The sequence below is a fragment of the Monodon monoceros genome, unplaced genomic scaffold, assembly GCF_005190385.1.
Source record: "Monodon monoceros isolate NGI ecotype Baffin Bay Population unplaced genomic scaffold, NGI_Narwhal_1 Super_Scaffold_22, whole genome shotgun sequence".
Lineage (NCBI taxonomy): Eukaryota > Metazoa > Chordata > Mammalia > Artiodactyla > Monodontidae > Monodon > Monodon monoceros.
In genome coordinates, this window is record NW_021703779.1 from 64,338,365 (window position 1) to 64,356,912 (window position 18,548).

General features: G+C 36.0%; 1 protein-coding gene across 11 annotated transcripts in view; it reads right to left on the reverse strand.

Moving 5' to 3' along the window:
- Nucleotides 1-18,548, reverse strand: part of ATRX (ATRX chromatin remodeler) — a 245,850-nt gene that overhangs the window by 190,753 nt on the left and 36,549 nt on the right. For 6 of the 11 annotated variants that reach the window (XM_029241143.1, XM_029241149.1, XM_029241148.1 and 3 more), the window contains exons 3-4: nucleotides 9,134-9,164; nucleotides 2,031-2,143 (exon numbers count right to left, since the gene is read on the reverse strand). In XM_029241143.1, the coding sequence (XP_029096976.1) occupies nucleotides 2,031-2,143; nucleotides 9,134-9,164 (144 nt within the window). The remainder of the gene's footprint in view (nucleotides 1-2,030; nucleotides 2,144-9,133; nucleotides 9,165-18,548) is intronic. The other 5 variants (XM_029241150.1, XM_029241145.1, XM_029241147.1 and 2 more) reach the window with 1 other exon arrangement.

Here is an 18,548-nt window from a genome sequence, read left to right on the forward strand (position 1 = left end):
AAAAAAAAAAAAAAAAAAAAAAACCTAAGTTAATTTCAAAGTAATCTTCAACAAATTAGTTACAAAGGAATAAATCATACCTTTACAGTGGCTTAACTTAGAAAAACAACCATAACCAAGTAACCTAAGTTAACATCACCAATAAACAGGGAGATTACATCACGTGCCTTGTGATATGATGCATGGACAAGAACATAATGCCACTTACATGGCAATCCTGCCAAAAATTAAAAATCCCAATCTAATTATAACTAATCAGACAAATCCACATTGAGGGACAACCACCAAAATAATACATCTGTACATTTGAAAAATGTTATGGTTCCAGCTTGTTTCAGATATGAAAAGGCTAAAGACCAAATAACTACTTACAATGTGGCATCTTCAACTGGATGCTGTACTTGTGGGGGGCGGAAGTTACCTATGAAAACACTGTTGGGGCAATTTATGAATTAAGACTACGGACTGTGGATTAGATAAAAGTACATATTTCATTTTATTCACCTATTTATCCCTCCCATTGTTATTTGTAACTTCCTGTATTTTGGTGTCACCATTTCGAATTATTTTCCTTCTCATTTAAGAAAACCCTTTACTATTTCCTCTAGTGTCGGTGTGCTGACATCAAGTTCTCACTTTTTATCTTTACTCCACCTTCACTTTTCAAAGATGTTTTCACTGAGAAAACTTTGACGCTGGCAATTATTTTCATTTCTCACTTTAAATAAATCATTTCTTCATCATCCAGCTTCTAAAATTCCTGTCGTCAAATGAGCTTGACATCAGTGTTACTGTTGTTCAGAAACATTCAACATTCAAAAAGCAAAGACATTTTTCCTCTGGCTGCTCCTAAGATTGTTCTCTTTGTTTTCGTTCTTTAGGAGTTTAATTATGATATTCATAGTTGTAGTTTTCTATTTATCCTGCGTGGGGTTCATAGTGTTTCATGAATCTACAGCTTGATGTCTTTCTTCACTTTTATAAAATGCTCAGCGAGGGACTTCTCTGGTGGTCCGGTGGTAAAGAACCCACCTTACAATGCAGGGGATGCAGGTTCGATCCCTGGTCAGGGAGCTAACTAAGATCCCACATGCCATGGGGCAACTAAGCCTGTGCACCACAACTACTGAGCTTGCGCACCTCAACAAGAGAGCCTGCATGCTGCAAACTACAGAGCCCTGGAGTCTGCGCGCCACAACTAGAGAAGAGAAAATCCTCACGCCACAGCTAGAAAGAAGCCTGAGCACCACAATGAAAGAGACGGCACACCACAACTAAGTCCCGACACAGCCGAAAATAAATAAAATAAATAAATAATAAATAAATCTTTAAACAAAAAAAAGAAAATGCTCAGTGAATATCTCATCTCATCAAACTCAGCTTCTGACCCATTCTCTCTTTTCTCCTTCTGGTAATCTAATTACACATATGGCTGAACTTTTCACTGTGATCTACCACTCTTCACCCTTTTTGTACATATTGTGTTTGTGTGGAAGTACGTGTGAGTGTGTGTGTGTGTGTGTATTCACCTTTTATATATGTGGCTACCCTTAAAAACCTCAAAACAAATGATGGTAATCATCATATATGATACAAGATACTTTTAAAAAGGAAAAATGGAGGTAGAGAGGAGATGTTGTTTTTTATTAAAAAAAATTTATGTACCAAATCTACTCAAAGAAGTTATCAAACAATATAAAAATGTAACTCATAATACATGAATAACTTCTAGGATAATATATTTCTGTACTATTCCTACAACTTCTAATACTATCTATTTTAAACAGATAACCTCATCACCCACCTCTATAAAACATTTCTATTACACACAAAACCCTAAGTATATGCTTCTCTAAGCACCTATAACCATAAAACCTTATACTTTTTACTTATCTGAATTAAAATCTCAAGTATCAGATATTATCTAACTACTAGATACACAGGGGCTATTAAAGACTTTAATAACTGCACCTGCTCAAAAATAAATGGAAAATAGACTAGAAGATGTTACACATCCTTTTTCAATTTACCTGTGCTTTGGTTCATCACAAGTCTTGGAGGAGAACTTGTTTCTTCAGATTCTTCTGATGAGTGTGCCAGAAAGTCATGAAGCTTCTGCACCAATGTATTCAACTTGCTTTCACTGTCAAAATAAAAATTTTAAGAATATCCTAACTTACCAGGTCATATAGTAAATTAAATATAAAGTTTAACAAACTGAAAATATATCTACACTGTAAGTGGTCTGAAAGAATGCATACTTAAAATAAGAATTAAAGAAAATGAATTTTCTTTATTTCACTGAGGATATGAAAACATGAGTAACAAAATCTACCTGTACACTTATCTACAATCAAAGTATAATTCAAGGACTGTGATAAACCATAATGGAAAAGAATATGAAAAAGAATGTATATATATGCATATATGTATACCTGAATAACTTTGCTGTACACCTGAAACTAACACATTGTTAATCAACGATGCTCCAATATAAAATTAATTTTTTTAAAGAAAGTATAATTCAAGGACTGTGATAAACCATAATAGAAAAGAATATGAAAAAGAATGCATCTATATACATATATGTATAACTGAATCACTTTGCTGTACAACAGAAATTAACACAACACTGTAAAATAACTATACTTAAATAAAATAAATTAAAAAGTACTAATCAAGGAAAATGCTGGTAGTATGAGATTTTGCTTTACATCATTTAAAATAATAATCCAGTAATTTATCAAATATATTTCCTGAGCACTTAGTCTCTGGAAGCCTTCAGTAGTTCTTTTGTTTATTATTCTATTTTCTGCTTAGAACAGAATAAATGTATAAATGACCAACACTAAGATGAATAGAACAGGACCTAGAAGAGCTCACAGATTCCCATGGAAATATTTATATAACTAAATTATCACAGCATATCCTATTAAGTTACGTAATAAGTGTATCTGTAATCCAACAAACAGGGTTATAAAAAGTTAAAAGTTTAGGGCTTCCCTGGTGGCGCAGGGGTTGAGAGTCCGCCTGCCGATGCAGGAGACACGGGTTCGTGCCCCGGTCCGGGAAGATCCCACATGCCACGGAGCGGCTGGGCCCATGAGCCATGGCCGCTGAGCCTGCGCATCTGGAGCCTGTGCTCCGCAACGGGAGAGGCCACAACAGTGAGAGGCCCGTGTACCGCAAAAAAAAAAAAAAAAAAATAGTTGAAAGTTTAAAATGCAGAAAATAAACATATACCCCATTTCTAATAAAAGATTTCCTAAACTGAAAAGCAAGAAAGAAAACAGATAAAACTTATTTCATTGGAATTCAAAACTTCTGTGTATGAAAAGATAACATCAAGAAAGTGAAGAGACAACCCACATAGCTAATGACAACTATTTTCAAATCATATATCTGAAAAGGCATTAATAATCCTTTTATAGGGCTTCCCTGATGGCACAGTGGTTGAGAGTCCGCCTGCCGATGCAGGGGACACGGGTTCGTGCCCCGGTCCGGGAAGATCCCACATGCCGCGGAGTGGCTGGGCCCGTGAGCCATGGCCGCTGAGCCTGCGCGTCCGGAGCCTGTGCTCCGCAACGGGAGAGGCCACAACAGTGAGAGGCCCGTGTACCGCAAAAAAAAAATAATAATAATAAAAAATAATAAAATAATCCTTTTATAAAATATATACCCTTTTAATAATGTAAATAATTCTTACAATTAAACAGTAAAACGGCAAATCCAATGGGTTTTAAAGAACTTAGATATACAACAACTCAACAACAAAACACCAAACAACCCAACTGAAAAACGGGCAGAAGACCTAAATAGACATTTCTCTAACGAAGACATACAGATGGCCAGCAGGCACATGAAAAGATGCTCAACATCGCTAATTATTAGAGAAATGTAAATCAAAACTACAATGCAGTACCACCTCATACCAGTCAGCATGGCCACCATTAAAAAGTCTACAAATAACAAATGATGGAGAGGGTGTGGAGAAAAGGGAACCCTCCTACACTGTTGGTAGGAATATAAGTTGGTGTAGCCACTGTGGAAAACAGTATGGAGGTTCCTCAGAAAGCTAAAATAGAATTACCATATGATCCAGCAATCCTACTCTTGGGCATATATCCAGACAAAACTATAATTCAAAAAGATACATGCACCCCTATGTTCATAGCAGCACTATTCAGAATAGCCAAAACATGGAAACAACCTAAATGTCCACCAACAGATGAATGGATAAAGAAGATGTGGTACATATATACAATGAAATACTACTTAGCCATAAAAAGAACAAAATCATGCCATTTGCAGCAACACGCATGCAACTATAGATCACCATACTAAGTGAAGTAACTCAGGAAGAGAAAGACAAATACCACATGATATCACATATGTGGAATCTAAAATATGACATAAATGAACCTATGTATGAAACAAAAACAGAATCACAGACATAGCAGACTGGTGGTTGTCAAGGGGGAGGGGGTTGGGGGAGGGATAGCGTGGGAGGTTGGGGGTAGCAGATGTAAGATTTTATATATAGAATGAATAAATAACAAGGTCCTACTGTATAGCACAGAGAACTATATTCAATATCCTATGATAGACCATAATGGAAAAGAATATTTTTAAAAAAGAATGTATATATATTTATAACTGAATCACTTTGCTGTGCAGCAGAAATCAACACAACTTTGTAAGTCAACTATACCTCGATAAAAAACAGAAGTTAGATATACAATTCTAAGAATATACACAAATAGGAAGCACATGAAAAAATGCTCAAGATTATTAATCATTAGAGCAAAATATAAATCAAAACCACAATGAGATAGTATTTTACACTCTTTAGAATGGATATGATAATAATTTTTTAAAAAATAAGGGTTGGCAAGGATGGAAAGAAATTGGAACTTACGTACACTGCTGGTGGGAATGTAAAATGGGACAGTCAGTATGAAAAACATTTTAGTAGTAATTCAAAAAGTTAAACACAGAGTTACCAAATAACCCAGCAATTCGACTCCTAGATATATACCCAAGAGAATGAAAACATATGCCCACACTCAAAAAACTAAACACAAAAGTTCATAGCAGCAATATTCATAACAGCCAAAAAGTGAAAAGTACCCAAATTTCCATCAACTGATGAAGAGACAATGGGATATTATACCCCAATTAAAAGGAATGAAATATTCATCTATACTAAGCACGGATGAACATTGGAAACTTTGTGCTAAACAATGCAGACACAGGGCTTCCCTGGTGGCGCAGTGGTTGAGAGTCCGCCTGCCGATGCAGGGGACAGGGGTTCGTGCCCCAGTCCAGGAAGATCCCACATGCCGCAAAGCGGCTGGGCCCGTGAGCCATGGCCACTGAGCCTGCGCATCTGGAGCCTGTACTCCGCAACGGGAGAGGCCACAACAGTGAGAGGCTTGCGTAGTGAAAAAAAAAAAAATGCAGACACAAATTCCTACATATTGGATGATTCCATTTATATATGTAAAATGTCCAAGTAGGCAAATCCACAGAGGCAGAAAGTAGATTAGTGGGTGCCAGGGGATAAAGGAAGGGGGAAATTGGGTGGTATAAGTTATCTTTTGGGGTCAATGAAAATATTCTAGAATTAGAAAGTGGTGACAATTGTACAATATTATGAATTTAGTAAAAACTTTAAAAACTAAATTATATACTAAAATGGTTTAAATGGTTAATTTTATTTTATGTGAATTTCACCTCAACGGAAAATGCAAAATAGAGGAAGGCATTCAAGAATGTATGTAAGTAGGGCTTCCCTGGTGACGCAGTGTTTGAGAGTCCGCCTGCCGATGCAGGGGACACGGGTTGGTGCCCGTCCGGGAAGATCCACATGCCGCGGAGCGGATGGGCCCGTGAGCCATGGCCGCTAAGCCTGCGCGTCCGGAGCCTGTGCTCCGCAACGGGAGAGGCCACAATGAGAGGCCCGCGTACCACAAAAAAAAAAAAAAAGAATGTATGTAAGTAATAAAACTTTACATAAGAAATAAAACTTCTGCATGCAACCTCCAAAAACATAACCAAAATTTAATAGGCAAACTCATCTGAAAATAAAGAGATAAAGATTCTTATTATACTAAATAATACTGGGAATTCCCTGGCAGTCAAGTGGTTAGGACTCCATGCTTCCACTGCAGAGGGCACGGGTTTGACCCCTGGTGGGCGAACTAAGATCCCGCACGCCATGTGGCATGGCCAAAAAATAATAACAATACTAAATTCCCAGTAGATAAATGAATAAAAGACAAAAAATTTTTTAAAAACGGAATATAACTGTGTAACCAAAAAAAATGGGAGAAAAAGCACACCGACCTCACTAATCATCAAAAGAATGCACATTAAAACATTAGGGGCTTCCCTGGTGGCACAGTGGTTGAGAGTCCGCCTGCCGATGCAGGGGACACAGGTTCGTGCCCTGGTCCGGGAAGATCCCACATGCCGCGGAGCGGCTAGGCCCCTGAGCCATGGCCACTGAGTCTGTACGTCTGGAGCCTGTGCTCCGCAAAGGGAGAGGCCACAACAGTGAGAGGCCCGCATACCGCAAAAAAAAAAAAAAAAAAAACATTAGGAAACAGGTAACATCTCAGTCAGGCCTTCATGGGCCAGATACCACCCTGATTCAAGCAGGGTGCTGGGCTCCAAACCCAGTGGCCCCTCTGTACCATTTTTCTACGTTTGGTTAGGAAGATCCCAAGATATTTAGTGAACGAAAAAGAAATGAAATTAACAGGCATACTGCAACTAGACATTGTGTGTGGGATTTTGGTTGTTTTGGTGGAGAGGGTTGTTTTAAATAATCTTAAAACAAACTTGACTCTAGAATATAGGTACCAAGAGGGTATGGTTTCTACTTTTTGCCATAACCTTCCTTTGGAAATGAGCCAAATGTACAAAAAAATTATCATCAAGTCACTCAGTATCCTTAATCTTCAATTAGAGAATGGAACCAGAGGAAAAGATGCTACATGTCAACCAATGGCACACAATATTCCTGGTAACCAAAATCTAAAAATAAGAATGGACGATGTCATTCTACATCTTGTTTCATCAACAGATTACCAAACAGCAAAAGCGCTGTACTTTAGAAATGAAAGAGTACAGCAAACCAGCATAATGATTATCGCACTCATTCCTAGAATTCACAGCAATCCAACCACAAAGCCAGCTATCACATGAATTCATACTGTATCTGAACAAGGTCAAGACTATGGATAAATCAATGCAGCCCATTAATAGTACCTCAATATGCAAAAATTAAAACAAGAGGATACAATCAGAATTTTTTTGTTCTCTGAAGGACAGCATTCTTAGGAATGAACATATTTGTGTAATATTATACATTATGAGACCAGCTATAAGTCCAATGGTGAAAAAAAAATGATACTTAAAAAATTTGCCCACTCATTTGAAAAATCCTCTCTAAGGCCAGATGTGATATTTGGAAATAGCCAAATGTCATTTAGAGTCAAGTATGGTGAATAATGAAAGATTATCAAGTGCATTAAAAATAGTTTTTGCCAAAATTCAAAGTATTCCTGAAGACTTAATTTCTTGCATGTCTTCTAAATTGGTTACAAAAGGAGAGTTCTTGAAGTATCCTCAGGAATGACATCATCATTGGTTTCAGTATGGCCTCCAAGGGTGACTATTTAGAAGGGAAATATTCATTCATTTATAAAAGCTCTGATGTCAGCTTTTAAAATCTGCCTCATTTCTAGAGTCATACATTGGAGATGGTCCTTGGAATTGAGTCTTATTTGTGGAAATGATATTTTAAACACACCAAATAAGCTGTTTAAATGACAACACTTATCAACCCTTTTGTAAATTGAAGGATCTTTTCCTAAGGCAAAACTGCACACATTAACTTATCAGTTTTATAATTGTGAACTATTCTAAGTTATTTTTATTAAATCCAGACGTGGCTGTCACTCTCTTCCTCCTCCACCAAAATGTGAAGCTTACTCCACCAGTACTATACACTACTTAATTCTAGGTTCTAGGCACAAGTCCTTAAAATGATCCTTAAGAGTAGTTAAAAATCTTGATTGAAGAAGAATCTGATCAGCCTTCATACTCACAAACACACAATTACAACATGGGCTTGATGTAAATGACCAATGACATCTAATCTACCTATCTTCAAGAGGACCAAAAAAATTCTAAATTCCTAATGTAAGCTAACCATATCATAAATGACTGGATTTCAGACAAGTCTTAAGTACTAATGTCAGTGTTTTTAACTATGGGCCATTTTCTTCACCCTGAATGTTTTACAACATTTCTTCCATGAGAAATGTGGAGTTCTAAAAATTACTAGTGTTTCACCTCTTCTGCATTATTTGGAGAAGTATATGTGTAAAGGAGCTAGCCTTTTTTAAATTAAACTTTTCATTTTGAGATAATCGTAGATTCACATGCAGTTGTAAGAAAGATCCTGTGTATGCATTACCCAGTCTTCCACAATGGTAACATCCTAAACTATTTTTCGGGAATTCCCTGGTTGGCCAGTGGTTAGGACACAGCGCTTTCACTACTGTGGGCGTAAGTTCAATCCCTGTTTGGGGAACTAATATCCCACGAGCCTCATGGCATGGCCAAACAAAAACAAAACAAAAACTATTTTTCATTTTCCCCCATTCATCTACCTGCTCACACAGATGGGTGGCTGTCTTCTAGCAATGGACCATATAGAGTCTCTAAAATTTGGACATGTGTTCATGAGTATACTGACCAAAAATGGTCTTTTTTATAAACAAATCATTGGTAATTAACTTTACATTTTTGTTCACTTAACAACTGTTTAAAATAGTACATTATAATCCAAACTGGAAAAGAAGAGTAAACTTATCTTTGTCCACAGATGACATCTTACATGTACAAAACCTTAAAGATACCACAAAAAATTCTTAACAGTTAATACACAAATTCAGTAAAGTTGGTGGATACAAAATTCACACGCAAAAATCAGCTGCATTTTTCCAAACTAACAATGAACAATCCAAAAAGGAAATTAAAAAAACAATGCCATTTACAATAGCATCAAGAAGAATTAAGTATTTAAGAATAAATTTAACCAAGGAGTTGAAAGACTTACGGAAAGCTGCAAAACAGGAAAACTTTCACTGCTGAAAGAAATTAAAGACACAAATAAATATTGTTAAGATGACAATACTACCTAAAGTGATCTAGAGATTCAATTCAACTCCTATCAAAATTCCAAGTTTTTTCACAGACACAGTAAATTCCATCCTAAAATTCATGATGAATCTCAAGGAATCTTGAACAACCAAAACAGTTGTGAAATACAACAAAATTAAAGAACTCACAATTCCTGACTTCAAAACTAACTGCAAAAGCAACAAGGATTTACTGTATAACACAGAGAACTACATTCAATACCATGTAATAACCTATAATGGAAAATAATCTGAATATATATATATATATATATATATATATAAACTGAACTACCTTCCTGTAAACCTGAAACTAACAGAATATGGTAAATCAACTATACTTAAATGAAAAAAACAAAACTAACTGCAGAGCTAAAATAATCAAAACAGTATGGTACTGGCAAAAGGACAATCATATAGAACAATGGAATAGAGAACCCAGAAATAAAGCCTTGCATATATGTGGTTAACTGATTTTCAAGAAGGGTATCAACAACATTCAATGGGAAAACGACAGTCTTTTCAACATGGGGTGTTGGAAAAAATGAATAACCAAATGCAAAAGAATAAAGTGGATGCCTGCTTCACACCACATACAAAAATTAACTCAAGATGCATCAAAGACCTAAAAATAGTAGCTAAAACTATGAAACTCTTTAAAGAAAATAGAGGGGGAATCTTCATGACATTGGATTTCATCATGCTTTCTTGAATATGATACCAAAAGCACAGACAACAACAAAAAATAAACAGGATTTCATCAAAATGAAAAACTTTTGTGCATCAAAGGTCACTATCAAGAGAAGAAAAGACAATCCACAAAATGGGAGAAAGTATTTCTGAATCATATATCTGAAATGGTATTGATAACCAGAAAACATAAAGAAATCCTATAACTCAACTCCAAAAAAACCAAACAACCAAATACAAAAATGGGCAAAGGCACAGCAATCAGATAAGAAAAAGAAATAAAAGGTATCTGAATTGTAAGAGAGAGGTAAAATTGTGATTATATGCAGATGACATGATACTCTATACAAATATTCCTAAAGAGGCCACAAAAAAAACTATTAGAACTAATAAATGAATTGAGCAAGGTAGAAAGATACAAGATTAATATACAGATAGCTATTGCATTTCTGGGGACTTCCATGGTGGTCCAGTGGCTAAGACTCTGCTCCCAATGCAGGGGGCCCTGGTTCGATCCCTGGTCAGGGAACTAGGTCCCACATGCCGCAACTAAAAAGATCCCGCATGCCGCAACTAAAGATCCTGCATGCCACAACGAAGATCTCGCACACAGCAATGAAGATCCCACGTGCTGCAACTAAGACCCAATGCAGCCAAATAAATAAATAATTTTTTTTTAAAAAAGAAAAAAGAAATCTGTTGCACTTCTTTACACTAACAATGAAATATCAGAAAGAGAAAGTAAAAAAAAATCCGATTTAAAATAGCATCCAAGGAGTTCCCAAGCGATCCAGTGGTTAGGACTCAGTGCTTTCACTGCCATGGCCTGGGTTCAATCGCTGTTCTGAAACTAAGATCCTGCAAACTGAACGGTGCAGCCAAAGAAATAAACAAAACTTAAAATCAAGATAATTTTTAAAAATAAATAATATGATACAACAGCATACAAAAAAATAAAATACCTAGGAAAAAACCCTAGGAGGTGAAAGACCTATACCCTGAGAACTATAAAACATGGAAAAAGGAAACTGAGAACTAGGAAAAAGGAAACTGAAGTTGGCTCAAAGAAATGGAAAGATATCCCATGCTCTTGGTTTGGAAGAATAAATATTGGTAAAATGGCCATACTATCCAAAGCAATCTACAGATTTAATACGATCCTTATAAAATTACCCATGACATTCTTCACAGGACTAGACCACATAATCCTAAAAGTAACAGGGAACCACAAAAGACCTGGAATTGCCAAAGCAATCCTAAGGGAAAAGAACAAAGCTGGAGGCATAACTCTCCCAAATTTCAAACAATACTATAAAGCTACAGTAATAAAAACGGTGTGGTATTGGCACAAAAACAGACATACAGATCAATGTGACACAATAGAGAGCCCAGAAATAAACCCACACACCTAGGGTCAATCAACCTTCAACAAAGGAGGCAAGAATATACAATGGAGAAAAGACAGTCTCTTCAACAAGTTGTGTTGGGAAAGCTGGACAACCTCATGTAAATCAATGAAGTTAAAACATTCCCTCATACCATATACAACAAAAAAACGTAAAATAAAGACCTAAACATGAGACACGACACCATAAAACTCCTAGAATAGAGCATAGGTAAAACATTCTCTGACATAAATCATACCTATGTTTTCTTAGGTCAGTCTGCCAAGGCAATAGAAATAAAAACAAAAATAATAAAATGGGACCTAATCAAACTTAAAACCTTTTACACAACAAAGGAAACCATGAACAAAGTAAAAAGAAAACCTACGGACTCAGAAAAAATATGTGCATGTGATGTGACCAACAAGGAATTAATGTCAAAAACATACAAACTGCTCATACAACTCAATAGAAAAAAATACAAAAACAACCCAATCAAAAAATGAGCAGAAGATCTAAACAGACATTTCTCCAAAAAAGAAATGAACAGGCACATGAAAAGATGCTCAACGTTGCTAATTATTAGAGAAAAGCAAATCAAAACTACAATGAGGTATCACCTCACACCAGTCAGAATGGCCATCAGCAAAAGTCTACAAATAGTAAATGCTGGAGAGGATGTGGAGAAAAAGGAACTTTCCTATACTGATGGTGCGAATGTAAACTGGTGCAGCCACTATAAAAAAACAGTATGGAGCTTCCTTCAAAAACGAAAACTACAGTTACCATACAATCCAGCAATCCCACTCCTGGGCATATATCTAGAAAAGACAAAAACTCTAATTCAAAAACATACACGCAGCACAATGTTCATAAAAGGACAATTTACAATAGCCAAGACATGGAAGCAACCTAATTGTCCATCAACAGATGAATGGATAAAGAACATGTGGTATATATACACAATGGTATATTACTCAGCCATAAAAAAGGAATGAAATAATGCCATTTGCAGCAACATGGATGGAGCTACAGATTATCATACGGAGACAGAAAAAGGCTAATATTATATAATACTATGTTTGTGTGAAATCTAAAAAATAATACAAATGAATCTAAATATAAAATAGAAACAAACTCACAGACATAGAAAACAAACTTATGGTTACCAAAGGGTAATGGGGAGGGATAAATTAGGAGTATGGGATTATGAGATACATACCACTATAAATAAAACAAACAACAAGGATTTACTGTATAGCACAGGGAACAATACTGAATATCTTGTAATAACCTATAATGGAAAAGAATCTGAAAAATAATACATATATACATACACATGTACACATATGGGGTTGGCCAAAGAGTTCGTTCTGTTTTTTGCATAAGATGGCTCTAGTAGCACTGTCATCTTTAACTTCATTCGAAACAATTTTGTTAGACTGTATTTTGACAGCTGTCATATCAGCATGCATTTAAAAAAAGACTTACTAAAATTAGTGAATTTTTGTGTAGCCATTTTAATATCGAACATGGATTAAAAAGCAACATTTTTTGCATAATATGCTTTATTATTTCAAGAAAGGTAAAAATGCAACTGAAATGCACAAAAAGATATGTTCCGTGTATGGAGAAGGTGCTGTGACTGATCAAATGTGTCAAAAGTGATTTATGAAGTTTCGTGCTAAAGATTTCTTGCTGGATGATGCTCCATGATCGGGTAGGCCAGTTGAAGTTGATAGCAATCAAGACACTAATTGAGAACAATCAACATTATACCACGTGGGAGATAGGCAACATACTCAAAATGTCCAAATCAAGCGCTGAAAATCATTTGCACCAGCTTGGTTATGTGAATTGCTTTGATGTTTGGGTTCCACATAACTTAAGCAAAAAAAAACCTTCTTGATGGTGTTTCCACATGCGATTCTCTACTTAAACGTAATGAAAATGTTCCATTTTTAAAATAAATTGTGACAGGCGATGAAAAGTAGATACTGTACAACAATGTGGAACAGAAGAGATTGTGGGGCAAGCGAAATGAACCACCACTAGCCATACCAAAGGTCAGTCTTCATCCAAAGAAGGTGATGTGTATATGGTGGGATTGGAAGGGAGTCCTCTATTATGACCTCCTTCCGGAAAATCAAACGATTAATTCCAACAAGTTCTGCTCCCAATTAGACCAACTGAAAGTGGCACTCGACGAAAAGCACCCAGAATTAGTCAACAGCAAACGCATAACCTTCCATCAGGATAACGCAAGCCAGCATGTTTCTTTGATGACCAGGCAAAAACTGTTACAGCTTGGCTGGGAAGTTCTGATTCATCTGCTGCATTCACCGGATATTGAATCTTCAGATTTCCATTTATTTCGGTCTTTACAAAATTCTCTTAATGGAAATAATTTCAGTTCCCTGAAAGACTGTAAAAGGCACATGGAACAGTTCTTTGCTCAAAAAGATAAAAAGTTTTGGGAAGATGGAATTATGAAGTTGCCTGAAAAATGGCAGACGGTAGTGGAACAAAATGGTGACTACGTTGTTCAATACAGTTCTCGGTGAAAATGAAAAATGTGTCTTTTATTTTTACTTAAAAACTGAAGGAACATTTTGGGCAACCCATTATATACACACATATATATGTGTATGTATATATATGTATGTATACGTAAAACTGAATCACATTTCTGTACACCTGAAAGTAGCACAATATTTTAAATCAACATACTTCAATAAAAAATAAAAATATGCAGTTCAACAAAAAAAAATTTAATGGGCAAAGGACTTGAATAGACATTTCTCCAAAGAAGACATACAAATATCCAATAAACACACAAAAGGATGTTCTACATCACTAGTCATTAGGGAAATACAAATTAGAACCATAATGAGATAACACTTCACACCTGTTAAGAGGCTATTAACCCCCACCCACACACAAAAAAAGAGTAAAGAAAATAACAAGTGTTGGTGAGGATGTGGAGAAACTGGAACCCTGAGTGTGATGCTGTTAGGAATATAAAATGGCGCACCCACTGTGGAAAAACAGTATAGCAGTACCTCAAAAAGATAAACATAGAAATGCCATATGATCCAGTAATTCTACTTCTAAGTATATACCAAAAGAAATGAAAGCTGGGACACAAACAGATACTTATACATCAATGTTCATAACAGCATTATTCACAAGTGGCAAAAAGGGAAAACAACCAATACATCCATCAACAACAGATGAAAGGATAAGTAAAATTTAATATACTGGATGGGCCAAAAAGTGCCTTCGGTTTTTTAAGGAAAAATAAAAGACACATTTTTCATTTTCACCAAGAACTTTATTGAACAACGTAGTCACCATTTTGTTCCACTACCTACTGACATTTTTCAGGCAACCTTATAATTCCATCTTCCCAAAACTTTTTATCTTTTTGAGCAAAGAACTGTTCCACGTGTCTTTTACAGTCTTCCAGAGAACTGAATTTTTTTCCATTAAGAGAATTTACGTAAAGATCGAAATAAATGGAAATCCGAAGGTGCAATATCTGGTGAATGCAGCAGATGAATCAGAACTTCCCAACCAAGCTGTAACAGTTTTTGTCTGGTAATCAAAGAAACATGCTGGCTTGCGTTATTCTGATGGAAGATTATGCGTTTTCTGTTGACTAATTCTGGATGCTTTTTGTCGAGTGCCGCTTTCAGTTGGTCTAACTGGAAGCAGAACTTGTTGGAATTAATTGTTTGGTTTTCCGGAAGGAGGTCATAATAGAGGACTCCCTTCCAATCCCACCATATACACAACATCACCTTCTTTGGATGAAGACTGACCTTTGATGTGGTTGGTGGTGGTTCATTTCGCTTGCCCCGCAAGCTCTTCCGTTCCACATTACTATATAGTATCTACTTTTCATGGCCTGTCACAATTTGTTTTAAAAAAGGAACATTTTTGTTACGTTTAAGTAGAGAATCGCACGTGGAAACAGTCAAGGTTTTTTTTTTGCTTAAGTTATGTAGAATCCAAACATCAAAGCAATTCACATAACCAAGCTGGTGCAAATGATTTTCAATGCTTGATTTGGACATTTTGAGTATGTCGGCTATCTCCCATGTGGTGAAACGTTGATTGTTCTCAATTAATGTCTCGATTTGATTGCTGTCAACTTCAACTGGACTACCTGACCGGGGAGCATCATCCCGCAAGAAATCTCTAGCATGAAACTTCACAAACCACTTTTGACACATTCGATCAGTCACAGCACCTTCTCCATACACTGAACATATCTTTTTGTGCATTTCAGTTGCATTTTTACCTTTCTTGAAATAATAAAGCATATTACGCCAAAAATGTTGCTTTTTTTATCCATGTTCAATATTAAAATGGCTACCAAAAAATTCACCGATTTTGATACCTTTTTTTGAATGCATTCTAATATGACAGCTGTCACAATACAATCTAACAAAATTGTTTCGAATGAAGTTAAAGACAACTAAGTGCTACTAGAGCCATCTTATGGAAAAAACTGAACAAACCTTTGGGACAACCCAATACACATGGTATAAAAAGAATGATATTCGCTAAAAAAGAATGGAATTCTGATACATGCTACACCACAGGTGAACTTTGAAAACATTGTACTAGCTAAAATAAGCCAGGCACCACAGAAGGAGAAACATTGTATAATTCCACTTAGATGAGGGTCCTAGAGTAGTCAAATGCACAGAGACAGAAAGCACAATACAGGGCTGAGCGGGGAGGGAATGCAGAGTTATTGTTTAATGGGTACAGAGTTTCTGTTTTGGAGATGATGAAAAAGATCTGGAAATGGAGAGTGTGGATGGTTACAAAGGACTGCCAATGTAGTTAATGCCACTGAATTGTACCCTTAAAAATGATTAAAAGAGTAAATTTTTAAAAGATATTTGATATATCAGGCAAATATTAAAAGAAAGCTCGTGCTGTATGTGGCCACTAAAGCTATGAATGAAGACATGTACAAACTGCAGTACTGTTTGTACTAGAGAAAATTTGAAAATAACCTAATTATCCATAAAAAACAGGATAGACAGATTATACATTCACATGACGGATGACCATATATGAATTAAATGAATGAACTAGAGCCATATGTATCAATATAGATACATCAGAAAATAGTTCAAATGGAACTTAAGCTTTAGATACAATATTCTAATAACTTAAAGTCTGAAGGAAATGCAATTAATTTTAACTAGCATATTACTTTAATAATAAAGCAACTTAGCTTGCAGGAAGTACCTGAGGAGTCCTGAGCGGAGCTAGTTTGCACCTCCTGGCTCAGGAGAACGGGGGTCAGGGGTTAGAAGGGGTAAGGCAAAGCACCCCTCCCAGGACCAAGTGCCCTGCTTCCCACACAAGACACTGTTCCCAAGGCCAACCATGGCTACCTTTCAGCAGCTAATAGGAAAATGGCTTTGATGAATATATGAAGGAAGAGTAAAGACTTTGAGGAATACATGAAGGCAAGAGTGGGATTGCCACTGTGAAAAATGGATGCAATGGCCAAGCCAGACTGTGTCATCACTTCTGACAGCAAATCTCTCACCATAAAAACTGAAAGCACCTTGAAAACACAGTTTTCCTGAAAACTGGAAGAGAAGTTTGAAGAAACTACAGCTGTTGGTAGAAAAACTCAGATTGTCTTCAACTGACAATGCATTATGAACAATGTAACCTGTACTAGGATTATGAAAAGGTATCATAAAAATTGCAACATCACTTTAGAGAGGAACTAGCTTGTTAAACAATCTCAGTTCAATGGGCAAATCTTCACAATACTTCTTTTTTTCATTACTATATTCTATTATCTCTATCACACACAATTTGCATGCAACTATTTCCAAGCATTGACTTAATTAAGATCATCCCAACATAGAAAATCCTAAAGATGCCACCAAAAAACACTACTGGAGCTCATTAATTTGGTGAAGATGTTGGATACAAAATCAATATACAGTAATCTGTTGCATTTCATAAAATAACAATGAACTATCAGAAAGGGAGATTAAGAAAACAATCCCATTTACCATCACATAACAAAGAATAAAACACCTAGAAATAAATCTCACTAAGGAGGTAAAAAACCTATACTCAGAAAACTGTAAGACACTGATGAAAGAAAATGAACATGACAACAAACAGATGGAAAGATATACCATGTTCATGGGTTGGAAGAATTAATATTGTTAAAATGACCATACTACCCAAGACAATCTAGAGATCCAATGAAATCCCTACCAAAATACCAATGGCATTTTTCACAGAACTAGAACAAATAATTCTAAAATTTGTATGTAAATACAAAAGACCCGGAATAGCCAAAGCAATCTTCAGAAAGAAGAACAGAGCTGGAGGTATCACACTCCCTGACTTAAAACTATACTACAAAGCTACAGCAATCAAAACATTATGGTAACAGCACAGAAACAGACACATTGATCAGTGGAATAGAATAAAGAGCCCAGAAGTAAACCCATGCACTTATGATCAGTTAATCTATCACAAAAGAGACAAGAATATACAATGGAAAAAAGAGAGTCTCTTCAGTAAGTGGTGCAAGAAAACTGGACAGTTACATGTAAAAGAACAGAATCAGAACATATTCTCACAACATATACAAAAAAAACGTAAAATGGATTAAAAACCTAAATATAACAGTGGAAAACATAAAACTCCTAGAAGACAGAAGATTCTTTGACATAAATCATAGCAATTTTTTTTGGATCTGTCTCTTAAGGCAAAGGAAACAAAAGCAAAAATAAACAAATGGGACCTAATTAAACTTAAAAGCTTTTGCACGACAAAGGAAACCATCAAAAAAATGAAAAGACAACTTACAGAATGGGAGAAAATATTTTCAAATGATATGACTGATAAGGGGTAAATATCCAAAATATATAAACAGCTCATATAACTCAATATTAGAAAAAAACCCAAAAAAGATAAAAAATGGGTAGGAAACCTGAATAGACATTTTTCCAAAGATATACAGATGACAAACAGGAACATGAAAAGATGCTCAACATAACTAGTCATCAGAGAAATGCAAATCAAAACCACAGTGAGGGACTTCCCTGGTGGCGCAGTGGTTAAGAATCTGCCTGCCAATGCAAAGGACACGGGTTCAATCCCTGGTCTGGGAAGATCCCACATGCTATGGAGCAGCTAAGCCTGACAGCCACAACTACTGAGCCTGCACTGTAGAGCACATGAGCCACAACTACTG